The sequence below is a fragment of the Thamnophis sirtalis genome, unplaced genomic scaffold, assembly GCF_051295495.1.
Source record: "Thamnophis sirtalis isolate CommonGarterSnake01/CBP01778 unplaced genomic scaffold, rThaSir2_p1.2 scaffold_19, whole genome shotgun sequence".
Lineage (NCBI taxonomy): Eukaryota > Metazoa > Chordata > Lepidosauria > Squamata > Natricidae > Thamnophis > Thamnophis sirtalis.
Genome location: NW_028261399.1, coordinates 480,987 through 508,412, shown reverse-complemented (window position 1 = coordinate 508,412; position 27,426 = coordinate 480,987). Strand labels below are relative to the sequence as shown.

The following is a 27,426-nucleotide window of genomic DNA, read 5'->3' as shown; positions in this document are numbered from 1 at the left end:
GGTTATCTGTGCAACAAGCAGGACAGGGAACAATTGGTGTCAGGAGTGGGATCCACAAAGCAGCCGTTCCTGTTTCCTCCAAGGAATCTCCTGGGGGGGGGGGGGGTAGTGAAGGAGGGACATGGATCCACTGTCCCCCACCGTTGGACTAAGTGCAGCAAAGGTGCGGCTTTCCTGCAGCAGACCCAGAGTCCGGCTCCTGCCCCGTCCTTCCTCTTCCTCGCCTCCTTCCCTAGATAACAAGAAGCAGGCAGCCTCAAAGGAGCTGGATGTTCAGTGGCAAAACTGGCACCGGGGTCTTGTTTCAGGTGGGGCGTTGTGGTTGGGCATCGACAGCCCTTCCTGTCATGTGGTGCTGGTGCTCCTTGGGCTGGACGGGGGACTGGAATCCGAGACCTGCTGTGGAGGGGAAAAGCGGAGATTGTTGCAGTGTTTTAGAGATGAAACTCCAACAGAAACGGAATAACAGAGTTGGAAGGGACCTTGGAGGTCTTCTAGCCCAACCCCTTTGCTCAAGCAGGAGACCCTTAGAGAATAACAAGAATTGGAAGGGACCTTGGAGGTCTTCTAGTCCAGCCCCTTTGCCCAAGCAGGAGATCTTTAGAGAAGAACAGAGTTGGAAGGGACCTTGGAGGTCTTCTAGTCCAGCCCCTTTGCCCAAGCAGGAGATCTTTAGAGAAGAACAGAGTTGGAAGGGACCTTGGAGGTCATCTATTCCAACCCCTTTGCTCAAGCAGGAGATCTTTAGAGAATAGCAGAGTTGGAGGGGACCTTGGAGGTCATCTATTCCAACCCCTTTGCTCAAGCAGGAGATCTTTAGAGAAGAACAGAGCTGGAAGGGACCTTGGAGGTCATCTATTCCAACCCCTTTGCTCAAGCAGGAGAGCCTTAGAGAAGAACAGAGTTGGAAGGGACCTTGGAGGTCTTCTAGTCCAGCCCCTTTGCGGGAAAAAGGTGCATCTCGTACTCCGAAAATTACGGTACTTCATCTGACCTTGATTCCGTCCCTGTTAACGCAGCCTAGGATTGGCATTGGCTTTTTTTAGCAGCTCCGTTCAACCAATGCAAACGCACATGGGACATGTCAAGAAGTACTACAACCACCCTATAAAGTAGTGATGCTGAACCTTTTCGGCACAGAGTGCCAAAAAGGCAGCGCACAGGCGTGCGGGTAGCACCAAGTGCAGAAAAGGGAGCACTTCGTGCACTAGGAAGAGGAGTTGCTTAGGCGGCATGTGCATGCCGGAAAATGTGCTTCTGGTTACGGTGCGCACATGCGCACCAGCCGGCAAGTCCTCCGGTTACTGTCGCACATGTTCACACGCCAATCTCCTGGCCAGCACACAGGCTTACGCTGGAAAATGGAAGACTGGCTGTTCCACTTTCCGGCCCTGCTACACACGTAAAGGCCAGCTGATCATCACATGCACATGCGCACCAGAAACCCAGAAGAGGAACAGCAATACTGCACATGCCAGTCAACATGACTCTGTGTGCCACTTCGGCCATGTGTGCCATAGGTTCACCATCATGGCTGTCAAGCCTTAATAAGGCCACACCTAGAGTCCTGCATCCAGTTTTGGTTCCCAGATTCTAAACAAGACGTTGAGACTCTAGAAAGAGTGCAGAGAAGAGCAACCAGGATGATGAGGGGACTGGAGGCTCAAACATCCGATGGACGGTTGCAGGAACTGGGCCTGGCTAGTCTAGGGAAGAGAAGGACCAGGGGAGACAGGAGAGCATCTTCCAATATTTGAGGGGCTGCCCCAGAGAGGAGGAAGGGGGTCAAGCTATTCTCCAAGGCACCCGAAGGCCAGAGAAGGAAGAATGGATGGAAACTGACCAAGGAGAGATTCAACCTGGAAATAAGGAGGAATTTCCTGACAAGTGAGAACAATTCACCCATGGGACAGAAGTTGCCTTCGGAAGTTGTGGGAGCTTCATCCCTGGAGGCTTTCAAGAAGAGACTGGACTGCCCTCTGTCAGAAATGACGTAGGGTCTCCTGCTTGGGTGGGGGGTTGGACTAGATGACCTCTATGGTCCCTTCCAACTGTTCATCTAAATCTTAAAGACACCCCCCCCCCAGTTCCACACTCACAGCCTCCGTTTTTGCTCTCGCTTACCTCTCCCAGTGACGAAAGGCCAGAGAAGAACGACTGTGGAGACCCGGAAGAATTGTCAGAGATTGATCTGGCTGACTGGAGTCTTACTGTGAAACGAGAAAATGGGGAAGACAATTAGCAAGAGACTGGAGCTGCAGGGGACGTTTTCTTCCAAGCGAGGCCCTTGGTGAGTGGACTTCAATTCCCACAATCCTCCTGCGATCATGGCTACCGCTGAGAATTCTGGGATTTGAAGTCCATGCAGATGGAAGACCACACCTGTAATGTTAGTGAATGAACGAGTTTTTCATGCTTACGACTGCTTCAGTGTCCTTACGGTCACGCGGTCAAAATTCAAGCGCTTGGCAACAGGCTCGTATTTATGCCGGTCCCCTTTTGCGATCTTCTGACAAGCCAAGTCCGGGGGGAGCCAGATTCACTTAACGACCGTGTGACTAACAAACTGCAGTGGTTCACTTAAGCACAGTGGCAAGAAAGGTCACGAAATGGGGCAAAACTCACTTAGCCACAGAAAGTTTGGGCTCAATTGTGGTCGTAAGTCGAGGACTACCCGTACTCCCCACCCTGCTGCTCAAGGGCCCCTTAAAAGCCCCTCCACACACATTCCCAAGTGGCTCTTGTTTCCCTGGGTTCTTCTTACATGAGGAAACAGACCCCAAAGGGGTCCTATTTTGGCCCTCGGGTGATGGCCGTCGCATCTCGGAGAGGCTGCTGCAGCGCATTCGGACTTCGGCCTCCCTCTTCTTCTCTTCCTGCGCCTGGAAATGGGGTTAAGAAGTGGGATAATGTCAGGGTTCCAAATAGCACCCAAAATTAAACCAGAGTCCGAGGCAAAGGATTCCTCTAAGTTCCAATTGATTAAAAGAGGCATGTTGGCACATCGGGGGAAACCCGAATCTGAAAGCTTCCTGGTTTTCCCCACCCAGTTGAAAGTTCAAGATCTTGCCCCCCACACCCACAAGTCCATCCCATGGTCCTATCTTCCACTGCCACACTGGCAGTTCCATCCATCTACATCCAGCCAGGTGCAGAAACAAAAGTGACCTTGACTTTCTAAGAAGAATGTTGTTATGGCTACATATCATCTAACTCCTTACAATTCCCCCCTCCCATTTTCCCACCATAGAAAATGCATAGTAGAATAATAGAAGGTGTGGCAGGCCAAAGACCCACAAGAAAAGATGGCTGCAGGCCTGACAGGTGGAGAATAAACAAATGTATGTTGGAAAGACTCCTGACTGAATTATCTACAGCAGCAGGTTAAGAAATGCCCAATTCTTGCATGCAGAATAACCATAATTTTAAGATCAAACAATCACAATCAATCACAGAAGGATCTTGACAAAACTTGAACATTGGGCACTATCTAATAAAAGGAAATTCAATGGTGAAAAAAGTAAGGTTCTACACTTAGGCAAGAAAAACAAAATGCACAGGTACAGTATAGGTAGTACCTTGCTCAATAGTAGTAACTGAGAGAGGGATCTTGGAATCCTAGTGGACAACCATCTAAATAGAAGCCAGCCGTGTGCAGCAGCTGCCCAAAAAGCCAACCCAGTTCTAGGCTGCATAAAAAGAGGAATAGAATCAAGATCATGTGAAGTATTAATACCACTTTACAAGGCCTTGGGAAGGCCACACTTGGAATACGGCATCCAGTTTTGGTCGCCACGATGTAGAAAACATGTGGAGACTCTAGAAAGAGTGCAGAGAAGAGCAAGAAAGAGGATTAGGGGACTGGAGACTAGTTGCAGGAACTGGGTATCTCTAGCAGAGGTGGGTTCCTACCAGTTCGCACCTATTCGGTAGAACCGATTTGTCAAATCTACTGAACCGGTTAGAAGAGGTTCCATCAGTGGACCCAGAAAGCAGGCCACACCTACAGAAGAAGTTCCAAAATATTTTGAAACCCACCACTGATCTCTAGGTTAATGAAAAGAAGGACTAGGGGAGACATGATAGCAGTGTTCCAATATCTCAGGGGCTGCCCCAAAGAAGAGGGAGTCAAACTATTCTCCAAGGCACCTGAGTGTAGAACAAGAAACAATGGGTGGAAACTAATCAAGGAGAGAAGCAACTTAGAACTAAGGAGGAATTTCCTGGCAGTTAGAACAATTAATCAGTGGAACAGAAGTTGCCTCCAGAAGTTGTGAATGCCCCAACACTGGAAGTCTTTAAGAAGATGTTGGATAACCATTTGTCTGGAACGGTATAGGGTTTCCTGCCTAGGCAGGGGGTTGGAGTAGAAGACCTCCAAAGTCTCTTCCAACTCTTATTCTATTCTAAAAGTGTTGAAGAACAATTGAGCTGGAAGGGACCTTGGAGATCTTCCAGTCCAGCCCCTACTCAAGCAGGAGACCCTAGACCATTTGAGACAAGTGGCTGTCCAGTCTCTTGTTAGAAACCTGCAGTGATGAAGCACCCATGATTTCTGGTGGCAAGTTGTCCCACTGGTTAATTTTTTTTATTGTTAGGAAGTTTTTCCTTAGTTCCAGGTTGAATCTCTCTTGGATTAGTTTCTATCATTTCTTGTCCTGCCTTCTGGTGCTTTGGAGAATAGCTTGACTCCCCTCCTCTTTGTGGCAGCCTCTCAAGTATCGGAAGAGTGCTATCATGTCTCCCCTGGTCCTTTTCTCTCCACACTGGCCCAGCCCAAATCCTGCAGCCGTTCTTTGTATGTTTTAGTCTCCAGGCCTTTAATCACCTTAGTTGCTCTTCTCTGAACTTTTTCCAAAACCTCAACATTTTCCCATCGGAATGGGAAGTAATAAAGAAGATATTAGATTGTGCAGAAATGAACAGCTTGACATTGAGAATAAAGGACAAAGAGGAATTAGTGTACTACAGGACATGGGGGCGGTTTTACAAGTGGTTTGAAAAAAGGTATAAATAGAAAGAAAAAGGACCAAAACATGAAACAAAGATCTCCAACAACACATGATAAATACAGGGGGAGAGGAAATAAGAAAATATTAAAATGCAAATATACAGACGGAAAAATGATATGAATTGACATATGTTAAATAACAATTCTAAGAATGTATATCTAAGAATGAATTTGAAAGGAAAAATAAAAAACTCGCTACAAAAAAAAACATCTTTTAAAGCCATCTTCATTGACAATTTCATTTTGTAAATGAAGATGGCTTTATGTTGTTAGTTTTGTTTGTTTAAAAAAAATGTTTTTTTTTTGTAATGTGGGGACCAAAAATGGATGCAGTATTCCAGGTGCGGCCTCACCAAGGCTTTATAAAGCGGCACTAAGATTTCACGTGGTTTTGATTCTATGCCTAATCCTTTCCTTCGCTGGGGCTGCAAAGCTGAAGGATTCCAGGCTGGTTTTCCTTCTTTACAACCAAACCATCATTTGGTCAATTGTGAGCTTTTCTTGTCAATTGTGGCCTAGACCAGCTGTTCTCAAATATTTTGGAGTTGGGGGGGGGGGCTTTGCATTCTTTAAAATGATGGGAGGACCCCCAAAGAGCATTGGTTCCTGTGGGTTATATTGATTGATATTTATTGTGTTAGATGTTTTTAAGTGTTTATTTGATTTTGGGGGTGCCCAGGAGCACTGGTCTAAGTCAGTGGTTGCCAAACTTGGCAACTTTAAGACTTGTGGACTTCAACTCCCAGAATTCTCCAGCCAGCAGCTAGCTGGAGAATTCTGGGAGTTGAAGTCCACAAGTCTTAAAGTTGCCAAGTTTGGCAACCACTGGTCTAGGACTAGGTGATACAATACATGGAAAAGAATATTATTGTGGCTTGTGGATTGCAGCTATTGGTTTCACGGCTGGCATGAAATCAGGAGGGCACAAAATATGATTCTGTTTTTTGTGGCACCCCCATATTTCCCATAATGTGGGGCCAAACCTTGGCCCTTTGCTTGTACTAGGGGGTGGAGCTGTTTTAATAGGCAAATAGCACCAACACCCCGCCACCATCACAGTCAAACGTGAGCTGACTTGTGTTGTGACTTGGTGCAACAAACTCTGTGTCACTGGATCAGCGACCTCAATCCAACCGGAGGGAGGCTGGTGATAGATTGGGAGAAATCAGCCACGTGAAGTCGTTGTCATGCTCCCGTTGGAGTCTGAATCTGCGGGGAAAATGAGCTGGAACTGGAGAGCGAAGGGGCGGCTTCGTTGGCTTGGGAGGAAAATGGGGAAGGGGAAGGCCAGCCAGGCCTTTCAGGATTGGGATGCCTTGTAGGCAGGGAGGAAGTGGGGACAGGAGGACCAAGAGAGGCTAAGCAGTGAACATGAGAGACAGAGCTAAGACGAGGAGCAAGGACCACCCGCTCCTGATCCAAGAACATGGAGAGTAGAGAGAAGGCGAGAACAGTGCAGAATGACCTGGCTACTCAGGAGGAGAACGCACAGGCACACCTGGGACTGAGACTTCAGGAGACGCTGTGGGGAGGAACAAACACTAAATTCCTGGAGTATTTAAGTGCCAACGTTTGAACTTTCCTGGATTCCTTGCATTCTTTCTGGATTTCTTATAGTTGTGTGTGTTTGCTCTGAGACTGGCCAGAAACGTGGGAGCGTTTGGAGAAATTTGGAGCAATAAAAGAGAAGCTTGAACTTCCGTCTGCTTGGGTTGCCTCTGTGCCGTGCCATCACAGTTGTGGTCCCCAACCTTTCCAACTTTGGGGAGCGGCCATGGATGAGAGATGGAACAGTTCCGTGTGAGCAGCAGGAGAATGCATGCCTGTCACCTTTGCACGGCCAGGTCCAAATGGGCCACAGTCCAGTACCTGCCCGGGAACTGAGGACCCCCGATGCAAAGGGTAGCAAAACCATGTTTACTCACCAAGTGTAGGTCCTGTAGTTGACGCTGCTTTTCGCTCGGCCCGACGTGGACGAGGTGGTTGAAGTTGCTCGGGGAAGAGATGAGCTTAGCACGGAGGCTGGGGTTGCGCATCATTTCTCTGCGAGGGAGAGAGGAGGGGCAGCGCCTAGCACGGGGCACCCTGCTCAGAGGTGCCAGCCAGCTGGCAGCGGATCAAAGCCACATGACTCCCTGAGACGCTTCCTGGCGGGGTTCACCCAGCTACCTTCACTTCCTCCCTCCCTCTCTTTGGTCTTCCGCCTCAACGACGGCGCTCGGGACTAGAATTTCCGTTGCTAAGCAATGCAGAACTACATTCTTTATTTAGCATACGGTATTTATTTAGCCTACCCGTAGCCCTCGAGTTAGGGCCACAATTAAGTCCAAAATTTCTGCCGTTAAATGAGACAGTTAAGCGAATTTTGCTCCGTTTTGCAACCTGCCTCGCCGCCATTGTTAAATGAAGCACTGCAATGGGGAAGTTGGTTGTTAAGTGAATGTGACTTCCCCATTCACTCGGCTGGTGAGAAGGTCGCAAAAGGGGATCGTGTGACACCTCCCGCCCCCCAGGACACAGTGACCGGCATAATTTTGCCAAGCGGTTGAATTTTGATCACATGACCCTAGGGATGCTGCAATGGTCATAAGTGTGGGGAAACAGTCATAAGTCTCTTTTTTCAGTACCTGTTATGACCGAGGCTTCCCGAGAGCCTGAAGCAAACTCCTTGTCTCAACAAAAACCCCTTTTATTAATTTGTTGTGAATTCTGCTCCTTCACATCCAGCAAAGTCTTTCAAAGGAGGATTTATGGTCACAGAACTTATCTGGCTTGCAGAGCTGCCAGGCAGGTATCTGCAAAACGTGGCCAGGAGTCTCAGAGAGTCAGGAACCAATGAAGCGATGAACCAATGGTCTCCTGCAAACTCCACTCCCCTTTCGCTCCTCTTTTATTCCCTCTGGGAGGGGCCATTCACTGTCCACCTGTGGCCTTCCTCCCAAGTCAACCCCTGTTCTTTAGCTCTTCCCTTCGTCTGGCAGCTCTGTGCATGCGCACACTGGGAACAGGCTCCAGCTGTTTGGCTGCCTCACTGATGTCTGACTCCGAAGGCAGTTGATAACTGGCATACGGCCCTGGCCCCCTCTCTGCCTCCGACACAGAGCCCTCCTCAGAGCCTTCCCCAGACTCCAGCACTGGCCCAGAGTCCTCCCCAACCTCCTCACTGGCCGAATCTGCTGCCAGCTCTACTGGCCATGACAGTGCCTCTATAACTTTGAGTGGTCATTAAATGAATTGTTGTAAGTCGAGGACTACTTGTTAAGCAAAAATTTGTTATAAGCTGCTGAGAGTTGCCTTGTGGTGAGATGGATGGCGAACAAATTTAATAAATCATAAGAATAAAAATATCCAACCATTTGGAGTTGCATTGTATGCTGAGCCACATCAAAACGAACCAGGGTTACAATTAACCAACCTCGGCCTGCAGTGCAAACTTTTTGCTTTGCTTAGCTAAATGAGAACGGCCGTGGGTTTCGCGACAGCTTGTGTAAGGTCTGAGTAACAGCGGTCAGAAAATCCCCAGGCTGCCCCTTCTCCGATCGGCCTCACCTCCTCTGATGTTGCCGCTCCTCCTCGGAGATCCGGAAAGAGAAGCACCGCTTGTGCCTAGTCCTCATGAGGTATCGCCGGCTGTTATCAGTGGTCTGGGGGATTTCGAACTCATCCTGGTCTGGAGAAGGAAGGAAGGAAATTTAGGCTCCTCACACATCAAATTTAGATTTGCACAAGGCACTGGCATTAGCGAATGATTTAATTAGCAGATCAACAGAGTTGGAAGGGACCTTGAAGGTCATCTAGTCCAACCCCCTCGCCCAATCAGGAGACGCTACACCATTTCTGACAGAGGGCAGTCCAGTCTCTTCTTGAAAGCCTCCAGGGATGAAGCTCCCACAACTTCCGAAGGCAACTTCTGTTCCATGGGTTGATTGTTCTCCCTGTCAGGAAATTCCTCCTTATTTCCAGGTTGAATCTCTCCTTGGTCAGTTCTTCCTTCTCTGGCCTTCAGGGGCTTTGGAGAATAGCTTGACCCCCTAACTCTTCTCTGGGGCAGCCCCTCAAATATCGGAAGATGTTCTCCTGTCTCCCCTGGTCCTTCTCTTCCCTAGACCAGCCAGGCCCAGTTCCTGCAACCGTTCATCAGATGTTTGAGCCTCCAGTCCCCTCATCACCCTGGTTGCTCTTCTCTGCCCTCTTTCTAGAGTCTCAGCATCTTTTTTATAGCATGGTGACTAAAACTGGATCCAGTACTCTAGGTGTGGCCTTACTAAGGCTTTACAGAGCGGTAGTAGCACCTTTTGGCTAGTTGGTTAGTCTCAAATACAACGCAATGTGATAACTTCTCATTGCACTTTTATTGTGAACTTTAAAAGTATAAAAAGCGATGGTCCTTGACTTACGACCACAACTGAGCCCCCAAATTTCCATTGCTAAGTGAGACGTTAGTTAAATGAGTTTGGCCCCATTTTACAACCTTTCTTGCCACAGTTGCTAAGCAAATCACTGCAGTTGATAAGTTACTCGCCCCGTCGTTAAGTGAATCTGGCTTCCCCATGACCCCGGGACACTGCGACCGTCATAAATATGAAACCAGCTTCCAAGCATCCAAGTATAAACCACATGACCAGCAACGGTCGTAAGTGTGCAAAACGGTCATAAGTCAGATTTTTCAGTGCCGTTGTAGCTTTGAACAGTCACCAAAGAACTGCTGCAAGCGTGTGTGTGTGTGTCTGTGTATTTATTTATTTATTTCTGGTTTCATTTTAATGTAAGCCACCCAGCAAGATGGATAGCAAGCAAATTTAATAAATAAACCTGCAGATTCCCAAAATAATCACACTTAAAGCTAAGTTGGACTGTTGTGGGAATGCAGCCTCGAATTCCCTCCGCAAAGTCCTGGGTTTCGTGCTTTACCTGCTTGGAGGCCCCTCCTTACCTGCGGCTTTGTTCCCGAGGTAGGTCAGCCGGACTTTTTCGCTGCCAAAGGTGCACAAGGAGCCCTCGGGATTCAGTGCGCGCACCTGAGCGGAGGAAACAGGGATGAGCCAGGGTGGTTAGAGTGCAGTCCTTCAGGCTAACTCTGCTGACTGCCTGCAGTTTGGCAGTTCAAATCCCAACAGGCTCAAGGTTGACACAGCCCGCCATCCTTCCGAGGTTGTAAAATGGGGACCTAGATTGTTGACTCTGTAAACCGCTTAGAGCGGGCTGTAAAAGCACTGTGGAGCTGTATATAAGTCTAAGTGCTATTGCCTTTCCTTCCTTCCTTCCTTCCTTCCTTCCTTCCTTCCTTCCTTCCTTCCTTCCTTCCTTCCTTCCTCTCTCCCTCCCTCCCTCCCTCCCTTCCTTCCTTGTTAGAATGCAATATTACAGGCTAATTCTGCCGCCTGCCAGCAGTTCGATCCTGATCGGCTCAAGGTTGATTCAACCTTCTGTCCTTCCAAGTAGGGTAAAATGAGGACCGAGCACTGTGAAGCTGTATACGAGTCTAAGTGCTATTGCTCTTCCTTCCTTCCTTCCTTCCTTCCTTCCTTCCTTCCTTCCTTCCTTCCTTCCTTCATTCATTCATTCATTCATTCATTCATTCATTCGAACATGGTGCACCTTTTTCAGACAGATAGTCTGAATCCACTCCGCCTTCCGGACGTCAAAGATATCGAGGCTGTTTTCGCTGAATACAGACAAATAAGGAGCATTGTAACCTAAAACAGGAAAGAGCGCAGGGTTAATGCCGGTGTGCCAAGCATGCCCCTCATGCCGGCGGCCACCCACATCCTCCCGCAATCCTGCCGATTATGCTGCGATCGGCTTCATGCTGGTTTACCAAATAAGCCACCACGGGCTGGGCTTTGTAGCCAAGGGGCCATGCCCAGGGGTGGGTTCCGGCGGCTGCTACTGCCGGTTCGCCTTGCGCATGTGTGTGCTTGATGCGTGATTGATACATGCCTTGATGCGTGCTCCACGTGCATGCACAGTACTAAAAAATACTTCTGTGCATGCGCAGAAGTAAAAAACAAGACGGCAGTGCCTATGGCACCACGAAGAGAACCGGTTCAGGGGTGTGGCAGGCCAAGTTACTACCTATTTGGCTGAACCGGTCTGTACTGGCAGGAACCTACTTCTGGCCACGCCTCATTAAATTAGAATTACAAATATTGGAGTAGAATTCATATTCTAATACAGAAGATTCGTAAAAGTGAATATAAAGATAAAACCAGAAACTTTTCTTTGGGGTTTAATGGAAAAAGACTTTTGGGGGAAACTTTGATATTATATATGTTGATGGCGGCAAGATTACGTCACGCACAAAAACGGAAGGGCATTTCGATTGGCCCAAGGGACGAATGGCTGCAAAAGCTGATGGAGTTAGCAGAGATGGATAAATTGACTGCTTTGATCAGAGAAAAACAATAATTACTTTTGATTGCACTTGGAAACCACTTCTGGACTTTGTGCTCGAGGTGGGAAAAAATTATGAAACTTTGATTTTGAGTTTTACCAATTAGATAGATTTATTAAGAGCGAAATGGCTAATTTATGCTATTATGTAAAAATAGAAAGTTGAGGTTGGATGTTAGTATCTTGTTTTACTGCATCAAAAAGGAATCGGAAGTCACCGCCTTTTCTTCTTTTCTGCACTCTTCCCTTTCCCTTTCCTATTTTTCCTACTGAAAATAGAATAGAATAGTATAGGATAGAATAACAGAAGTTGGAAGGGACCTTGGAGGTCTTCTAGTCCAACCCGCTATTCAAGCAGGAAAACTGACCTACACAGATAAGTGACTATCTAGTCTCTTCTTAAAATGACCAGTGATGGAGCACCCACAATTTCTAGTGGCAAACTGTTCCACTGGTTCTGTTTGCTGTGAGCGTGTTACTTGGAACCCTGATAGAGCCCAGTGGCAAACACAGGCCCCACCAGAATGGATGGACCACCGCACCCTTCGTACCCAGCCAAAGCCCCCGCCCTCCTCCAAATTTGCGACCCACTCACAGCAGCTGAGAGGAGTGGCTGGCCACATCAGCTCTTGGGCACGGCTGCGGTGTCCGTGCGGGTCCACGTAGAGGCCGAAACCGCTGAAGCACAAGATGAATTCGCTCAGGCTGACCTCCACGGCTTTCAGCGCTTCCATCTGGGCCACGGCATTCGCCCGAACGTCATCCGCGTGGGGCAAACTGACTGGAGATCCTTCGTTGAGCAGAGGGTAGAGGGAGAAGCCGGACGGGTAGCCCACGCAGAGCCGGTCCCCCAATACATCCAGGCACTGGACGTATCCTGGCGCTTGGATCTCCTTGATACGGCGGTGGGGCGGGTGCGTGGCCGTCAGCTGGAAGCACAGCACCTGCCGTTTGCAGGCCACACACAGCACGGGGGTCATGCCGCGGCAGATCAGCCCCACGGCCACCGCCTGGCAACCTTTGGCCTCCACCACCTTGGTTCCTAGCGCCTCAGGGGTCTCCAGCTCTGCCCACGAGAAGATGCGCAGCCCATGGTTCTTGCCGCAGAGCACGGACAGCAGCTGAGCTTCGGGGGAGACCAGCAGCAGCTGCACCCGCCGGCAGTCGCCCACCCGCAGCACATCTGGAGGGGAAGCGAAGCTCATGGTCAGGGCTTGGCACTTGCAGCCCCCACAAAGCTCTCCAGCCACAATAGCGGAAAATCAGGAGCAGGAAAATTGTGATGTGAACATTAGGATGTGCTGTTTTCACACTTATGACCATTGCAACTTCGTGATCAAAATTCAGCCACTTGGCAATTGACTCATATTTATGACCGTTGCAGTGGGGGGAGGGGTTAATGTGATCCCCATTTGCGATCTGACTAGCAGGGGAGTCGGATTAATTTAACATCCATTTTACTAACTGAACAACTGTAACGATTCACTGATCGTAAAATGGGGCAAAATTCACTTAACAACTGGAGAGAGAGGGGGGAGGGAGGGAGAGAGAGGGGGGAGGGAGGGAGAGAGAAGGAGGGAGGGAGGGAGAGTGAACTGCTCACCGTTTGTCCTGAGATTAACGAGAAAAAGTCCGTAATCCGTACCCAGAGCAAGCCTTTCCCGGTCTGTAAAAAAAAAGACACACTGTCACAATTAGTGTAGACCGGGGTCCTCCAACCCCTAGGCTGCGATACTGAGGCATGGTCCATTCAGAACCGGACTGCACAAGCAGTGGGCGAACACGGGAAGTTCCGTTTGCATGAGTGGTGCACGCTCGTGTTTGAGTGGGAATGTCCGATCCCTAAAAGTGACACTGCCATTCAATTGGGAGGAGGGGGGCCTTGGAGTCGATTTATTAGCAGTTCCAGTGACAACTGACATTTTACAACTGGTTTCAAAGCACCCTGAGATCCCATCACCTTTTGGGGGGAATGTTTATGATGGCCATGTGGGACGGTCCACTTTAATGTCTAACCAGGAAGATGGGAATTTGGTTCTCAGGGCGGTTGATAAAGGAACTATCTTCACACTTGTGTATTGGCTAAAATCTGCATTCCGACTAATGGGAGGGGTCTCGACTGCTTTAATTCCACTTGCATTGCCTAAGGGGATTCAGACGTTGCTTTGAACTTATTGTTTTCACTTCGGCTTAATAAAAGCTTCCTTTTGAAATGCTCCGTTTCAAGAGTCTTCGCTTTCTTAAGCTAGAAGGAGAGGCGATCCTTACAGGGAAGCTCCATTTCTGCAAGTGGCATTCATGTGCACCCGCTGGAGCTGTGCACAAGAGTGCACACAACCACTGCTTGCACACAACCATTTGCACCACCACCCCCCGTGATGGGTTCCGGATCCCGTTGCAACCAGTACGCTGCTACACGGCCCGGCGTCCACCATATGCCTGCACGTAGCACACGGATGCATACTTACAGCCCACGATGCTTCAGCTGCTGGGCGGAGCATCGCGCAGATGCCGTATGCTCCGTGAGGATGCGCAAAAGCCTCGATCAGCTCAAATACAGGCAGGGAGGGCGGGTGGCTGGGCCCACCGTACACTGTACCGGAACAGTACCTGGTGCCCCCAGAAGGCCCCAGTATGCCCGTACTGAGGTGTACCGGTTGTATCTCATCACTGGCCCCCACCCACCCACAGTGCTGACCCATAAAACTGGGAAGGTTGGGGAAGAAGGCGGGGCTTAGCAGTGAGAAGATGGAGTTTTAGGCTACTCCTGAAATTCCTCTATACCAAAGGATTTTTGGACGGGTTCTTTGAACTCTAGCTGTCCCGAAGACGACAGTGAAGGTGGGGAGGGACCCAGGACCCCAGAGATAATCGCAAATCTCTGGGGGAGGGTATTAACTCCCCGTGCCAATTCCTTTTTGGATTAGCTGCGTGCTAACTGAAACTGCAGGTCGCCCCTAAGAATGGAAGAAGTGATATCATCTGGTAAGCTGATTTTATTATCCAAGAGAGATTGTTCGTGTTAAAAATTAAGCTAATTGAAAACCAAACAACAAGAAGATCAGCGGCGAATTAGCTTTTCTAATGGATTTATGACTGGTGGTTACTTTACTTCTTAAATGCTTCAAGAAACTCCGCGATACCCTCCCCCCCTGAATCTCCCTAAGTGGATCGTAAAACTTATCTCCTACTAATTAGCCCGTCACGATTCGACATTTTTATTACTTTACTATCTAGCTCTGTTTACAACTAGATAAGATTGACAGCCGGTAAGAGACTAAAAAAAAAAAAAAAAGTAAAAAGTGCTTCGAAGCCTCTGGGGAAAAAAAAGAGAGCTGCTATTTTAACTACGACACATCATGGCCTCCCAAGATACCTCTAAGACCTCATTTCAGACTCTTTTCTCTCCGTGTAGAGGACTTTTTCATTCTTACCAAAGATTGGAAAGAAAACTGGATCAATTTATTCTAAAATATGAAGCTAAAACTGAGAACGTTGAATGCTTAAATGTTCCTGAAACACAAACGGAAAATGTGAGAAATGGTGTCTGGTCTATCTCAGAGGAAGAGAGGAGGGGGGAAGCCATAAAGACGACTCATTTAAAGAGACAGTGTGCAGAAGGAATGGAGAATCCACCCTTGAGAATTAAAGTTAAATTGGGAAGCTTTATAAGCCAAGAACAACTTTATTATTTTATCACCGACATTCAGAATCCAAAGGTGCCGAAATATTTTTGTTTGGACTTGCTTATGGAAACATTTGGTAAATTTATTCAACGAATGGCTACTGGACGGAGGAAACCCTGCGGCTGGAGGGACACAGGCTGACAGATGGGACAATACAATTTAAAATTAGCTAGATGGGATTACTTTAATTTGTAATAGATATAGCTGAATAATGACTGATATGGATAGCAATATATATAATTTGGAACTGGCTGATAGATTGTTGAATACAATTGAAAACTTGTTAAACCTAATTGCTTTTCTGTGTAACAAATATTGTTGAATAATAATTGATATTGATAGCAATGTATATAATGTGGAGTTGATATGATAATTAACAATTGGATATGAGAAAATACCTTTAGATTACACATAAAGAGTATTAACTATAATAATTAGCACTATTAAAAAACTAAATAGAATCCATACAATCAAATGTTAATTAATACTGGGAAAATGTTATGATATATGATATAATTGAATATTATGGATGTTTAGTTAAAATAGAATGTGGGGATTTGATGATAATAGAAGATTTTACAAATAAGTAAATGAACTGCCAGCATGTGTTATGGACTAATTCCTTAGCATAACTAAGGATGAAGGATGTTTAAATAATTATAATAATTTAAACCGGAGGTATAATGATGTTGATATGGCAAATATTCGAGTTAAGATATTTGAATTAATAGGAGTCAATGGAAGAGAAGCACCAAAACATGTTGTAACCAGTTGATATACTTCTTATTTTTTCATAATAGACACCTGTGTTTTGTTTTGTTTTTCTGATTGTTGTTTTTGTCTTTTTCTGTATTATCTGTAATTGATTGATATATTAAGAAAGATGTTGTACCAGTTTTAAACTAAAACTAAAAAAACATTTAATAAAAATAAAAAATAAAAAAAACTGGGAAGGTTGGAGACCCCTTCGTGCACTCCACCGCAAATCAAGGCCACTGTCCCTGCTCCAGAAACTGGGGGAGCAGACCAGACCTGTTGGGAGTATACTCCTAGTGTTGGGTAGGCAATATAGATTTGTATACAATAACAAATGGTCGATGTTGCTTTAAATGAGTGAATGTACTTATCAGCTGTGATTAACTTTGCAATAAGAGGGAGTCAGGAAAGCTCACTCCCTCTCTCTGCTTGATAACTACTTACTCGCTTGATGGCTGGAACGTGAACTGCAACTGTAAGCAATTGTTTGTTCTTTGAATTGTGTTTGGACGAATATCTACTATCACTGCTTGTGAAGCTATTAGTAGTAATAAAGCTACTTGTTTTTACTGACAGTGTCTGAGACTCTATTCGTGTGTTTTCTACTACTAGCAACGTTCCTTTTCTCTCGGTGTACATTCCGCTGCACTACTTTCTGTCTCCGAACGGAGAGACCCCTAACAAGACCCACCCACTCCGATCTCCCAGAACCGTAATTTCAGGAAGCACCTATGATTGCGGCTGAGAGGGCGTGGGGGATGAAGGGCAGCCCGTTGTCGTAGGCCTCCTTCAGCATGTAGACCGCGCGGTCGCAGTGCCGGTTCTGTCGCAGCAGCTGCTGCAGCTCGCTCAACACCTGGGTCCACCTCCGCATCTCCGCCTCGCTGTCGGCCAGGAAGAGCACGGAGCTGGTGGTGGGAGGGCAGGAGAGCTGAGTGGACGTCACCTGCGGAAGGAATGGGGTAAGTGAGCAGGATGCCAGCCGGTGCCCGGCAATGCTCCAAGCTGCACCCCTCCCAAACCGGCTGTAGTAATTTGAGATCTGACTCCGCCGACAGCATGCGTGGAATCCCCCCCCCCCATTCTGTCCCCATGACGGCACTGAGAGTTGACACCCCTTTTTATAACAGGTCTTTTTATTCACAAGGATAAACAAAAAAACCCAACATAATTAGTCCCAACAAACCAAGTTAATCCAAGAAATCCAAATTGCTGTATACTGAAAACGAGCGGTTGTTCATTTCCTATTTATTTCCTCCTATTTATTTCCCAGCCAGGGAGGGACTGGATAGTGTCTGCGTCTGCTTTTCCCTGAGAGCCGTCTTATTCCTTTCCTTTGCTCTCCTCTCCTCTTTGCACATAAGCACATCTGGGCCCCATCTGTTCCTCCCCCTCCCTCAGCTCAGGCCCTGAAGGCAGCTGCCTCTCCACCTGGGGGAGGACGGAAGGCCCCGGCTCTGCCTCCCCCTCCTCCTTGCCTGGCTCTGCTGCTACCTCTGGCAGCCGACGGGCCATGATAGGTTTTTGTTTGTTCCTATAGAAATGGCTAGTAAAAATTTTGGGGAACAAACTTAAAAATGACTGCTTAAAAAAAGTTGACTGGCGGTGAAATACAAAAAAGAAAAAATTATGTTGGTGAAATACAAAAAAGAAATCCAATATTTAATACTACATATACTTACAGCGGCAAGGATCACCTTCGCCCAGAAATAGAAAAACAAACTAACCCCAAATGAAGATGAAATAATAAGAAAGATTATGGACTGTGCTGAAATGGATAAATTAACGAAAGAAATACAGGGAAAGAAAGAATCAGAATTCTACCAGATATGGGATAAATGGTACAGGTGGATGGAGGAAAGAAACAAAAATCAATGATAGAATTTAACAATACTCAAAAATAATAGTTCTGAGTAAATAAGAGGGTTAAGAATGATGAAATCTAAATGAAATACGATAGAAGGGGAAATAATATAAGGTGAGCGATATCGATTGATGATTGCTAAGATAAAAAACAGGAAGTTCCTTTTCGCACTGTATTGTATAAATGTGGTGTACGTCTAATTTTTGTGTGTGTGTGTATTTTACATGTTTGTTAATAAAAATCTTTAAAAAAAGGTGACTGGCTAACTTACCTCCAAATCAAAACTAAATACAATAATGATACTAAATTATATGACGTTGAAACACAACCACACGAATTGAATAAAATTATTCAAAGCGCAGATAGAAAGATGATAGGGAGAATATATAAATTTCTCCTGAAGTATAAAATGGAAGAGGAAATTGTGAAAGAACAAATGATAAAATGAGTGCAGAACTTTGGCTATAATATTGAATTAGACAAATGGGAAAAATTTTGGGGAACAAACTTTAAAATGACACTATCAGTTGCATACAGTACAAAATTCGCTGGCTGGGGAATTCTGGGAATTGAAGTCCACGCATCTCCAGGTGGGCCAAGGTTGAGAAACACTGATTTAGAATCTGTGCTCTCTTTGCAAGTGAGCTGGGAGACCCTCAAAGGCCACTCAACAGGACTCGTTCATTGCTCTGAGATCTTGCACTAACCACAACTCGAAGGTCCCCATTGGGTACCAGACAAAGGCATTCCCATTCCGGATGTTTCCTGCCCCTTCTGGTTCTTACCCGGAAGATACAAGGCACATCTTTATTGTTGGCGTGGATGACATCGGAAGCCAGGACAGGAGCCACGGAAAACTGCTCATCCCTGTCAAAAGGAGTAAGAAAACAATTCCTCATGGGCAGTGATTAAGAATAACAGTATAATAGTTGGAAAGGGACCCTGGAGGTCTTCTAGTCTAACCCCTGCTCAAGCAGGAGACGTGCCATTTTGGACAAATGGCTGTCCAGTCTCTTCTTGAATAATTCCAGTGAGGAAGCACCCACAACTTCTTAAGATAAGTCATTTCACTGATTAATTCTTCCCACGGTTAGAAAATTCCTCCTCAGTTCTAAGTTGCTTCTCTCCTTTTTTTTTTTTTTTTTTTAAAAATTATGTTTTCATTCTATACAATCACATATTCACTGTGTTTAATCAGGGCATATAACATTGAATATAGAAAATGCCCTCTACAATACAAACCCAGTATACCACCTTGGCCCGCCATACACCCTCTTTCAACCCCCTCCAACTTTGCTTCTCTCCTTGATTAGTTTCCACCCATTGCTTCTTGTCCTGCCTTCAGGTGCTTTGGAGAATAGCTTGACTCCCTCTTCTTTGTGGCAGCCCCTGAGATATTGGAAGACTGCTATCATGTCTCCCCGGTCCTTCTTTTCATTAAACTAGACATGCCCAGTTCTTGCAACCGATCTTCATATGTTTTAGCCTCCAGTCCCCTAATCCTCTTTGTTGCTCTTCTCTGCACTCTTTCTAGAGTCCCAACATCTTTTTAGTATCAATGAGTAGAGAAAATGTCTAAGTGTAATATCATAGAGGTTGGGAACTTCCATCCCAGGAGCCTAATGTGGCCCATCAATCTGATCCAAACCTCAGATTCCTCTAAAGCCACTCTACGCATCATTGCTGGGTTTGCCTAAGATATCTAAGAAGGCTGCCAACGATCTAACCCAGAGCTTCTCAAATTTGGCAACTTGAAAATGCGTGTGCTTTAACTCCCAGAATGCTTTAAGAGGGGTGGACTCCCACTCCCAGAATCCCCCAGCCAGCATGTTTTAAGAGAGATGGACTTCAACTCCCAGAATCTCCCAGCCAGCAAGTTTTAAGACGGGAGGACTTCAACTCCCCGAATTCCCCAACTAGCATGCTTTAAGAAGAGTGGACTTCCACTCCTAGAATCCCCCAGCCAGCATGCTTTAAGAGGGGTGGACTTCAACTCCCAGAATCCCCCAGCCAGGATATACTCACCGCATATCTGTGACATGCATGACACCCGGTGAGATCTTCCCTTCCGAGGCATCGAAGAGAAAAATCTTAAAGTCACTGACCACCACGAAGGCCTTCTGCCAGCCCTTCCTCACCCCGGAGGGTTTGGGCACCTTGGGATAAAAAGAGAAACAGGCAAACTCGTTTTCGCCAGAGAAGCAGCTTCGAGTCCAGGAAATATTTTCATTCCTGCAGGGCAGGAGATCCACTCAGAGCATGGGACGTAGAATAACAAGGCGGGAAGGGACCTTGGACGTCATCTAGTCTAACCCCATACCCAAGGCAGGAGACCCTTTGCCATTTCGGACTAATGGATGTCCAATAATTTCTTTAAAAGCCTCCGGTGTTGGAGCACCCGTATCTTCCGGAGGCAATTGATTAATTGTTCTCACTGTCAGGAAATTTCTCGTTAGTTCCAATTGGATCTCTCTCTAACCATCTTCCACCTGTTACATCCTAGGCCAGTGATGGCGATCTTTTTTAGCACCAAGTGCTCAAACTGGAACATGCTTCCATGTGCATGTTTGCGTGTGCCAGGGCACCAGAAACCCCAAACACCAGCTAGCTGGTGTGCGCATGCCTGTTTTGGGGCCATTTTTGGCTGTTCTCAGGGTGTAATTGGCCAGGAAACAACCAAAAAACAGCCTGAAAAATGGCCTGGTTTGGGGCTGTTTTTCATGCTGGTTTTTTGACCATTTTCATGCTGTTTATTTGGGCTGTTTTCATGCTGTTTATTTGGTCCATTTTCATGCTGTTTTGGGGGAGCATTTTCATGCCGTTTTTCGGGCCGTTTTCTGGCACTCTTTCACCCATGAAGACCAGCTGGCGTGTGTGCCCCGGAAACCACATGTGCCCACAGAGAGGTATTTGCATGACAGCCCTGGCACGCATGCCATAGGTTCGCCATCACAGCCCTATGCCAGTGGTTCCCAAACTTGGCAACTTTAAGACTTGTGGACTTCAACTCCCAGAAGCTCTGCTGGCTGGAGAATTCTGGGAGTTGAAGTCCACAAGTCTTAAAGTTGCCAAGTTTGGGAACCACTGCCCTATGCTATCACTTCATATTTAGTCTGGAAAAGATTTATTCCCATCTTGCTCATTTTTTTCTAATTCATAATCCAGCTTCCAGCCTCGGATCTCTTAGTGGTGTCCCATCCAGGCTCTAACCCAGCCCACCCCTTAGCTTTTTTTTTTTCCACGGTCAAGCAAACTTTGAATTACAATCCTGAAGTTGGACGACAACTGCCATTCCCAAGATCTGCCCTACGCAACAAACTTGAGTCTCTTACTGTTCTGTCCCAAGCCTCTACAATATATATGGACGCAGACTTGGCTGTCTGCCACAACTAAGGAGGGAGATAAGGAACGCCTTGGCTGGGAGCCCAGAAAGCTATCTCTATGAAACAATCTTCTCCCAATCTTTCTCTATGGCTGGATCAGTAAATTGTTGTTTTCTGCAAAATTCTTCTCTCGTTGCCCCACCTATAAGCTCTCCGGGAGGGGCCAATCAGTAGCCACCTGTCCCTATTTCCTTCTGTGAGCCTTTTTCCAAAGCTGCTCCCTCCTCCTCGCAGCATACGTACGTCAGGGTCAGCCTCCCTCTGTTCTTCCTCACTGCTCCCTGACTCAGACGCCACCTGGTGGCCAACAGGCATCTCTAGTCCCTGCTCTGACTCCGAACACCCACCAGAGTCTTCCTCAGCCTCCAGGGCAGTCCCATCGTGGTCATCGCCGTCAGATTCCACCAACAGCTCAGCCGGCCGCTGTTGGGTCACAACACTTACCGACAAATACCCCTCAAAGGCGGTGCCAGTTCCATTTACCGGATTCACCCCCAGGGTTTTCTGCAGCTGATCCGGGGGCATGGGGCAGATGGAGGCTCCGGCCGCACAGGACACGTGGCAGACAAAGTTGCAGGCTGAAGAAGAAGGGGGGAAAGCGAGAAAAAACGTTTTCTTGGTCTGTTTAAATTACTTAGCCCTTGCAGGAAGAGAGCTGTGTTGTCCTAGAGTGGCCAAAAATCAGGGGGAGGCTTGTAACCACTTTTCCAACCTCTCTTTCTCAACCTCACCAACTTTTAGAGGTGTGGACTTCAACTCCCAGAATTCCCTAGTCAGTCACTGTGTTGCTTGAAATGACCCTTTAAGAGGTGTGGACTTCAACTCCCAGAATTCCCCAGTCTGTCACTGTGTTGCTTGAAATGACCCTTTAAGAGGTGTGGACTTCAACTCCCAGAATTCCCTAGTCAGTCACTGTGTTGCTTGAAATGACTCTTTAAGAGGTGTGGACTTCAACTCCGAGAATTCCCTATCATTTTAGTTGAGATTGCCCAAAGCCTTTTGATGTACATCATAGCTAAGCTGTAGGCGAAGAACCAGCTGGAGCAATCATTTCCCTTGCTTTTAATTAAGCTATAAGAGCCAAGGTGGCGCAGTGGTTAAATGCAGCACTGCAGGCTACTGCTAGATCAGCAGGTCAGCGGTTCAAATCTCACCGGCTCAGGGTTGACTCAGCCTTCCATCCTTCCAAGGTGGGTAAAATGAGGACCCAGATTGTTGGGGGCAATATGCTGACTCTCTGTAAACCGCTTAGAGAGGCCTATGAAGCGGTATATAAGTCTACTGCTATTGCTATTGCTATGGTCTGTTCTCCTGCAATCAAGCTAAGTTTCTAGTCCTCATGCACCACAATGAAAACGTGCCAAACAGGAATGTAGAGAGATTGCCGTGATAAGGGTCTGTGTTTTGGGGGGCCTCGGGAGTCATTCCCAACCTGCCCCCCTTTCCTTGTCCCCCTCCTCCCCATGTACGGTGCCCCATAAGATGCCACTCACCCTCACATGCCAGGCCTTGGCGGACCAGGCCGAGCATCAGCGATGTACAACGCATGCACTTGGTGGGGGCCGAGAAGCTGTGGGTTTTGAAGCTGTGCGTTTTGGGCTAGGAAAAAAACAACAGGGAGAAAGTTTGCAGGATGCTTTCAGGTTAACAGATTAGCAGAGTTGGAAGGGACCTTGGAGGTCATCTAGCCCAACCCCCAGCCCAAGCAGGAGACCCTACACTCTTTCTGACAGAGGGCAGTCCAGTCTCTTCTTGAAAGCCTCCAGGGATGAAGCTCCCACCACCTCCGAAGGCAACTTCTGTTCTTTACAGATTAATAGACTTGGAAAGGACCTGGTAGGTCATCTAGTCCAACCCCATCCCCCCCCGCCCAAGCGGAGACCCTACACCATTTCTGGCAGATGGCAGTGCAGTCTCTTCTTGAAAGCCTCCAATATATATGTCTTTTCTTTGCAGAAAAAGGACAACAAACTTTTAAATTTCAAAAACTTTCACGATGAAGCCCTTAAGTCTTCACCTTAAGGGATGCCGAATGGCCACTCTCGCCAACGGGGGCTCCTGCCTGCATGAGAAAAACACAAAAGCGTAAGAAGAAGTTACGGGGAGCAGAAAACATAGAAATTGAAATACTTTGCGCTAACCTGGTTTCTGAGTTTTGCCCATATTTTTTTTCCAGGTTCAAGGGGGAATCTCTTCCCACTGTCCTCCGGCCCCACATCTAGCCCCAAGCCACGTTTTATCAATCCTTTGCTGATTGTTTTGGCGAAATCGTTTATTAAGCGATGCCAGCTGGACAGAGAATGAAGAAAAGGGGCCAGGGAGAAAGCAAAGGGTTTATCTTTCTTCCTTTCTATCTCTGTCTTTGAGCTGGGTTTTTATTGTACCCTGAAGGGAGAATGTAAGAATTGGCAAAGAAAATAAGAGCAATACAGAATAACGGATTGGAAGGGACCTTGGAGGTCTTCTAGTCCAACCCCCAGCTCAGATAGGAAACAATTTCAAAAAAATGGCTGTCCAGGCTCTTTGTGAAAACCTGCAGTGATAGAGCAGACACAACTTCTGGAAGGAAGGAGGGAGGGAAGGAAGGAAGGAAAAGGGTTGAGTAAATAAAGGAAGGAGAAGGGTAGAGGGAAGGAAGGAAGGAAGGAAGGAAGGAAGGAGAAGGGTGGATGGGTGGGATGAAAGGAAGGGGAAGAAAAGAAGGAGAGGGAAGGAAGAAAGGAAAAAAAGAAAGGAGAAGGTTGGAGGGAAGAAAGGAAGGAGAAGGAAGGAAAGAAAGAGAGAGGGAGGGAGGGAGGAGGAAGGAGAACAAGAATGGAGGAAGGAAGAGAGGGAGAAAGGCTCCAGGAGGGTGAAAAACGGGCCTCCAAGAAGTCCGAAAACAGGCCCCTTTCGGGCCTCCGGCGCCTGGGGAGGCCATTATCACCCTCCTGGAAGCTGAAGGAAAGCCTCCAGAGCCTGGGGAGGGCGTAAACGCCCCCCTGGGCATGGTGCAGGAGGCCGAGTGGGCCACGCCCACCTTGGCCACACCCACCCAGCAACTGTGCAAAGAACTGGTGGCAAACATTTTTCAATCCCACCCCTGGTTAGATGGTGGTCATAAGTCGAGGACTATGAGGAAAGATCTCTCCATTCTAGCCCGGACGTACGTTGCACCGGAGGCTTCTCCTGCCTTCAGGGTGCAGCTGGACCTCCTCGGTCAATCTCCGTGCCTCCTGAGAGTCGGGGTTGTTCCCAAAAGCGATGGCGTCCTTCTGAAAGAGAAGGGGACAGAGAGGCCTCATTGCTCGTCCAGCGTCCGGATTTGGGCCGCTAAAGGCTCCTCTGTGGGATGCCTTGCGTGCCCCAAACTTTAGCAGGCTTTTTTCTGTCTTCCTCTGCTTTTTTGGAGGCCACAATATAATTATTTTGCATCCTCCTCCATTTTTATAGAAAATTTCCACTGTGTGCAAGCATTAACACTGCACGTCCCAAATCTGGGCTACATTTATTTATCCGTTCCTTTCCATTTCATGCTTTATGTCATGTGGCCGCCCAGAGGTGGCGCTCTCGCCTCACCCCCAGGAGGCTGTGAGTTCCATCCTAGATGGAGGCAGATAATTCTCTCTCTGGGAACTACCATATTTTTCAGAGTATAAGAAGCACTCCCCCCCCTCCTAAAAGAGGGTGAAAATTTGGGTGCAGATCAAAGACTCTTATTGCAGAAAGCATTAAAACCTCAGCTAAGATTATTTGATTTGGCCTCCGTGTTTTAGATATATCGATATCATAGATTTCCTGTTGATTATTTTCATCTGCAGAAATTTGAGCGGACGGCTTGAAAATTAAATTTTATTTATTTATTTGTTTGTTTGTTTGTTTGTTTGTTTATTTATTTATTTATTTATTTGTCTTGTATGCCGCCCACTCCCAGAGGACTCCGGGCGGCTCACAAAAGACAAGGGAATGGGGGAAACGAGACAAAGACAACATATTAAAAACAAAACCAACATTCACAATTTCCGTGGAGGTAGATGCTTCTCAGCCCCCGCAGCCTGCTGGAACAGCCAGGACTTGGTGGCTTTGCGGAAGGCTGGGAGGGTAGTAAGGGTCCGGATCTCAACAGGGAGCTCGTTCCAGAGGGCCGGAGCTGCAACAGAGAAGGCTCTCCCCCGGGGAGTCGCCAGCCGACATTGGCTGGCAGATGGAATCCGGAGGAGACCTAACCTGTGAGATCTAATTGGTCTGAGAGAGGCAATCGGCAGGAGGCGGTCTCTCAGGTACCCAGATCCAATGCCATGTAGGGCTTTAAAAGTAACGACTAGCACCTTGAAGCGTGTCCGGAGACCAATAGGCAGCCAGTGCAGCTCGCGGAGGATAGGTGTAACGTGGGTGTACCTTGGTGCACCCACAATCACTCGCGCGGCTGCATTCTGGACTAATTGGAGTCTTCGAACACTCTTCAAGGGCAGCCCTATGTAGAGCGCATTACATTAATCGAGTCTTGAGGTCACAAGGGCGTGAGTGATTGTCTGAAGGGCCTCCCGATCCAGGTAGGGTCGCAATTGGTGCACCAGGCGAACCTGGGCAAAGGTCCCCCTGGTCACAGCCGACAGATGGTATTCTAAAGTCAGCTGTGGGTCCAGGAGGACTCCCAAATTGCGAACCCTCTCTGAGGGGCGTATAATTTCACCCCCCAGCCTGAGAGATGGAATAGTTAGCCAATCTTTGGGAGGGAACATCAGAAGCCACTCGGTCTTGTCTGGATTGAGTGCCAACTTGTTTGCTCCCATCCAGACTCTAACAGCCTCCAGGCACTGGCACATCACTTCTACTGCTTCGCTGAGTTGGCACGGGGCAGACAGATACAACTGCGTATCGTCTGCATATTGGTGATACTTAATCCCGTGCCGGCGTATGATCTCACCCAGTGGCTTCATGTAGATGTTAAATAGGAGGGGGGACAGGACCGAACCCTGCGGCACCCCATAATTGAGGGGCCTACGGGTCGATCTCTGCCCTCCGACCAACACCGACTGCGACCTGTCCGAGAGGTAGGAGGAGAACCACCGTAAAACGGTGCCTCCCACCCCCACCTCTCGCAACCGTCGCAGAAGGATACCATGGTCGAAGGCCGCTGAGAGGTCAAGAAGCACAAGGATAGAGGTGCACAAGGATTTTGGTGACGGTCACAAATAATAAAATGCAAATCATCATCTTATTCTTTTAACAACCCTGTAACCCCCTTGTGGGGTGAAGTCTGAGCAAGCAGAGTGTTTTAATGGCCGGATGCCCTTCTTGTTGCCAATGCAGAACTTTTTTTCAGCCGATATACCGTATAAGACGCTCTGAAGTAGAAGACACTCCTAACTTTTGGGGAGGAAAACAAGGAGGGGAAAATCTGATTCGCTTAACAAGGGTAGCAAGGAAAGCTCATAAAATTGGAAAATTGACCTAACAGCTGCCTGGCTGAGTGACAGAAATTTTGGGCTCGATTGCGGCCATAAGTCGAGGACTACCTCTACCTGATCCAGGTGAAAACTTACACTGCTGCTTCGGAAGAAGAACGGGATCAGTGGGGTTTGGGATTTGATACCTGGTTAAGAAAAAGAGAGAAAATTGAGATGCTAAAGGATTCTGGATCTGTTTAGAGCTATTGCATCTTTAATTAATCACTTCCTGTTCCATGCTTGCTAATGGAATTAACACCACCTTTCCTTGGATTAGCAGTAGAAGGCTCAAAGTTCAACTGCAAGACATTTTTTTTCTCATTTCTTTTTATAAAAAGTTTTACTATTTTTCTATTACAAAAATAAACATTCCATCTTTCCTTAGGCAGTGCGTCGCCTGGGTACAAACACCTCTGTGCAACACCATTCCTCTTTTGCCACATCTTTCACATTTATATTAACATTCTTTCCCTAAACTTATTATGATTATAATATCTTAAACATTTAAACTTTATAAAACTCTGCATTTTTCTTCTTAGTATCGTCTAGTGGTAATTGTACAGAGTTAGATGCGATGTAGCCATAACAACTTTCTTTCTAGAAAGCCAAGGTCATCCTTTGTCTTTGGACCTCTGCCGGAACTGGATGGGTGGAAGCTGCCAGCGTGGCAGTGGGAGATGGGACCATGGGATGGACTTGTGGGTATGGGGGCAAAAGATCGTGAACTTTTAAGTGGGTGGGGAAAACCGGGAAGCTTTCAGATTCGGGGTTTCCCAGCGGTGCCAACATGGCTCTCTTCATAAATTGGAACTTGGAGGAATCCTTTGCCTCGGACTCTGATTTAATTTTGGGTGCTAATTGGAACCCTGAGAATTGGCTTTTTTGGCTGACGCCACACACGGCT

At 47.3% G+C, this 27,426-nt stretch overlaps 1 protein-coding gene across 3 annotated transcripts in view; it reads right to left on the bottom strand.

The window, feature by feature from the left end:
- Position 1: 1 nt before the first annotated feature.
- LOC148042275 (serine/threonine-protein kinase MRCK gamma-like) overlaps positions 2–27,426 on the bottom strand; it is a 111,250-nt gene continuing 83,825 nt past the window's right edge. Inside the window, exons 21-38 of one of the 3 annotated variants that reach the window (XM_087703060.1) lie at positions 26,619–26,668; positions 24,243–24,347; positions 23,111–23,155; positions 22,587–22,692; positions 21,538–21,671; positions 19,736–19,866; positions 18,496–18,577; positions 16,576–16,792; positions 13,008–13,070; positions 12,000–12,587; positions 10,610–10,707; positions 9,945–10,029; positions 8,561–8,681; positions 6,937–7,054; positions 3,579–3,689; positions 2,765–2,882; positions 2,125–2,210; positions 2–399 (exon numbers count right to left, since the gene is read on the bottom strand). In XM_087703060.1, the coding sequence (XP_087559186.1) occupies positions 346–399; positions 2,125–2,210; positions 2,765–2,882; positions 3,579–3,689; positions 6,937–7,054; positions 8,561–8,681; positions 9,945–10,029; positions 10,610–10,707; positions 12,000–12,587; positions 13,008–13,070; positions 16,576–16,792; positions 18,496–18,577; positions 19,736–19,866; positions 21,538–21,671; positions 22,587–22,692; positions 23,111–23,155; positions 24,243–24,347; positions 26,619–26,668 (2,312 nt within the window). In that variant the 3' untranslated portion in view covers positions 2–345. The remainder of the gene's footprint in view (positions 400–2,124; positions 2,211–2,764; positions 2,883–3,578; positions 3,690–6,936; positions 7,055–8,560; positions 8,682–9,944; positions 10,030–10,609; positions 10,708–11,999; positions 12,588–13,007; positions 13,071–16,575; positions 16,793–18,495; positions 18,578–19,735; positions 19,867–21,537; positions 21,672–22,586; positions 22,693–23,110; positions 23,156–24,242; positions 24,348–26,618; positions 26,669–27,426) is intronic. The other 2 variants (XM_087703062.1, XM_087703063.1) reach the window with 2 other exon arrangements.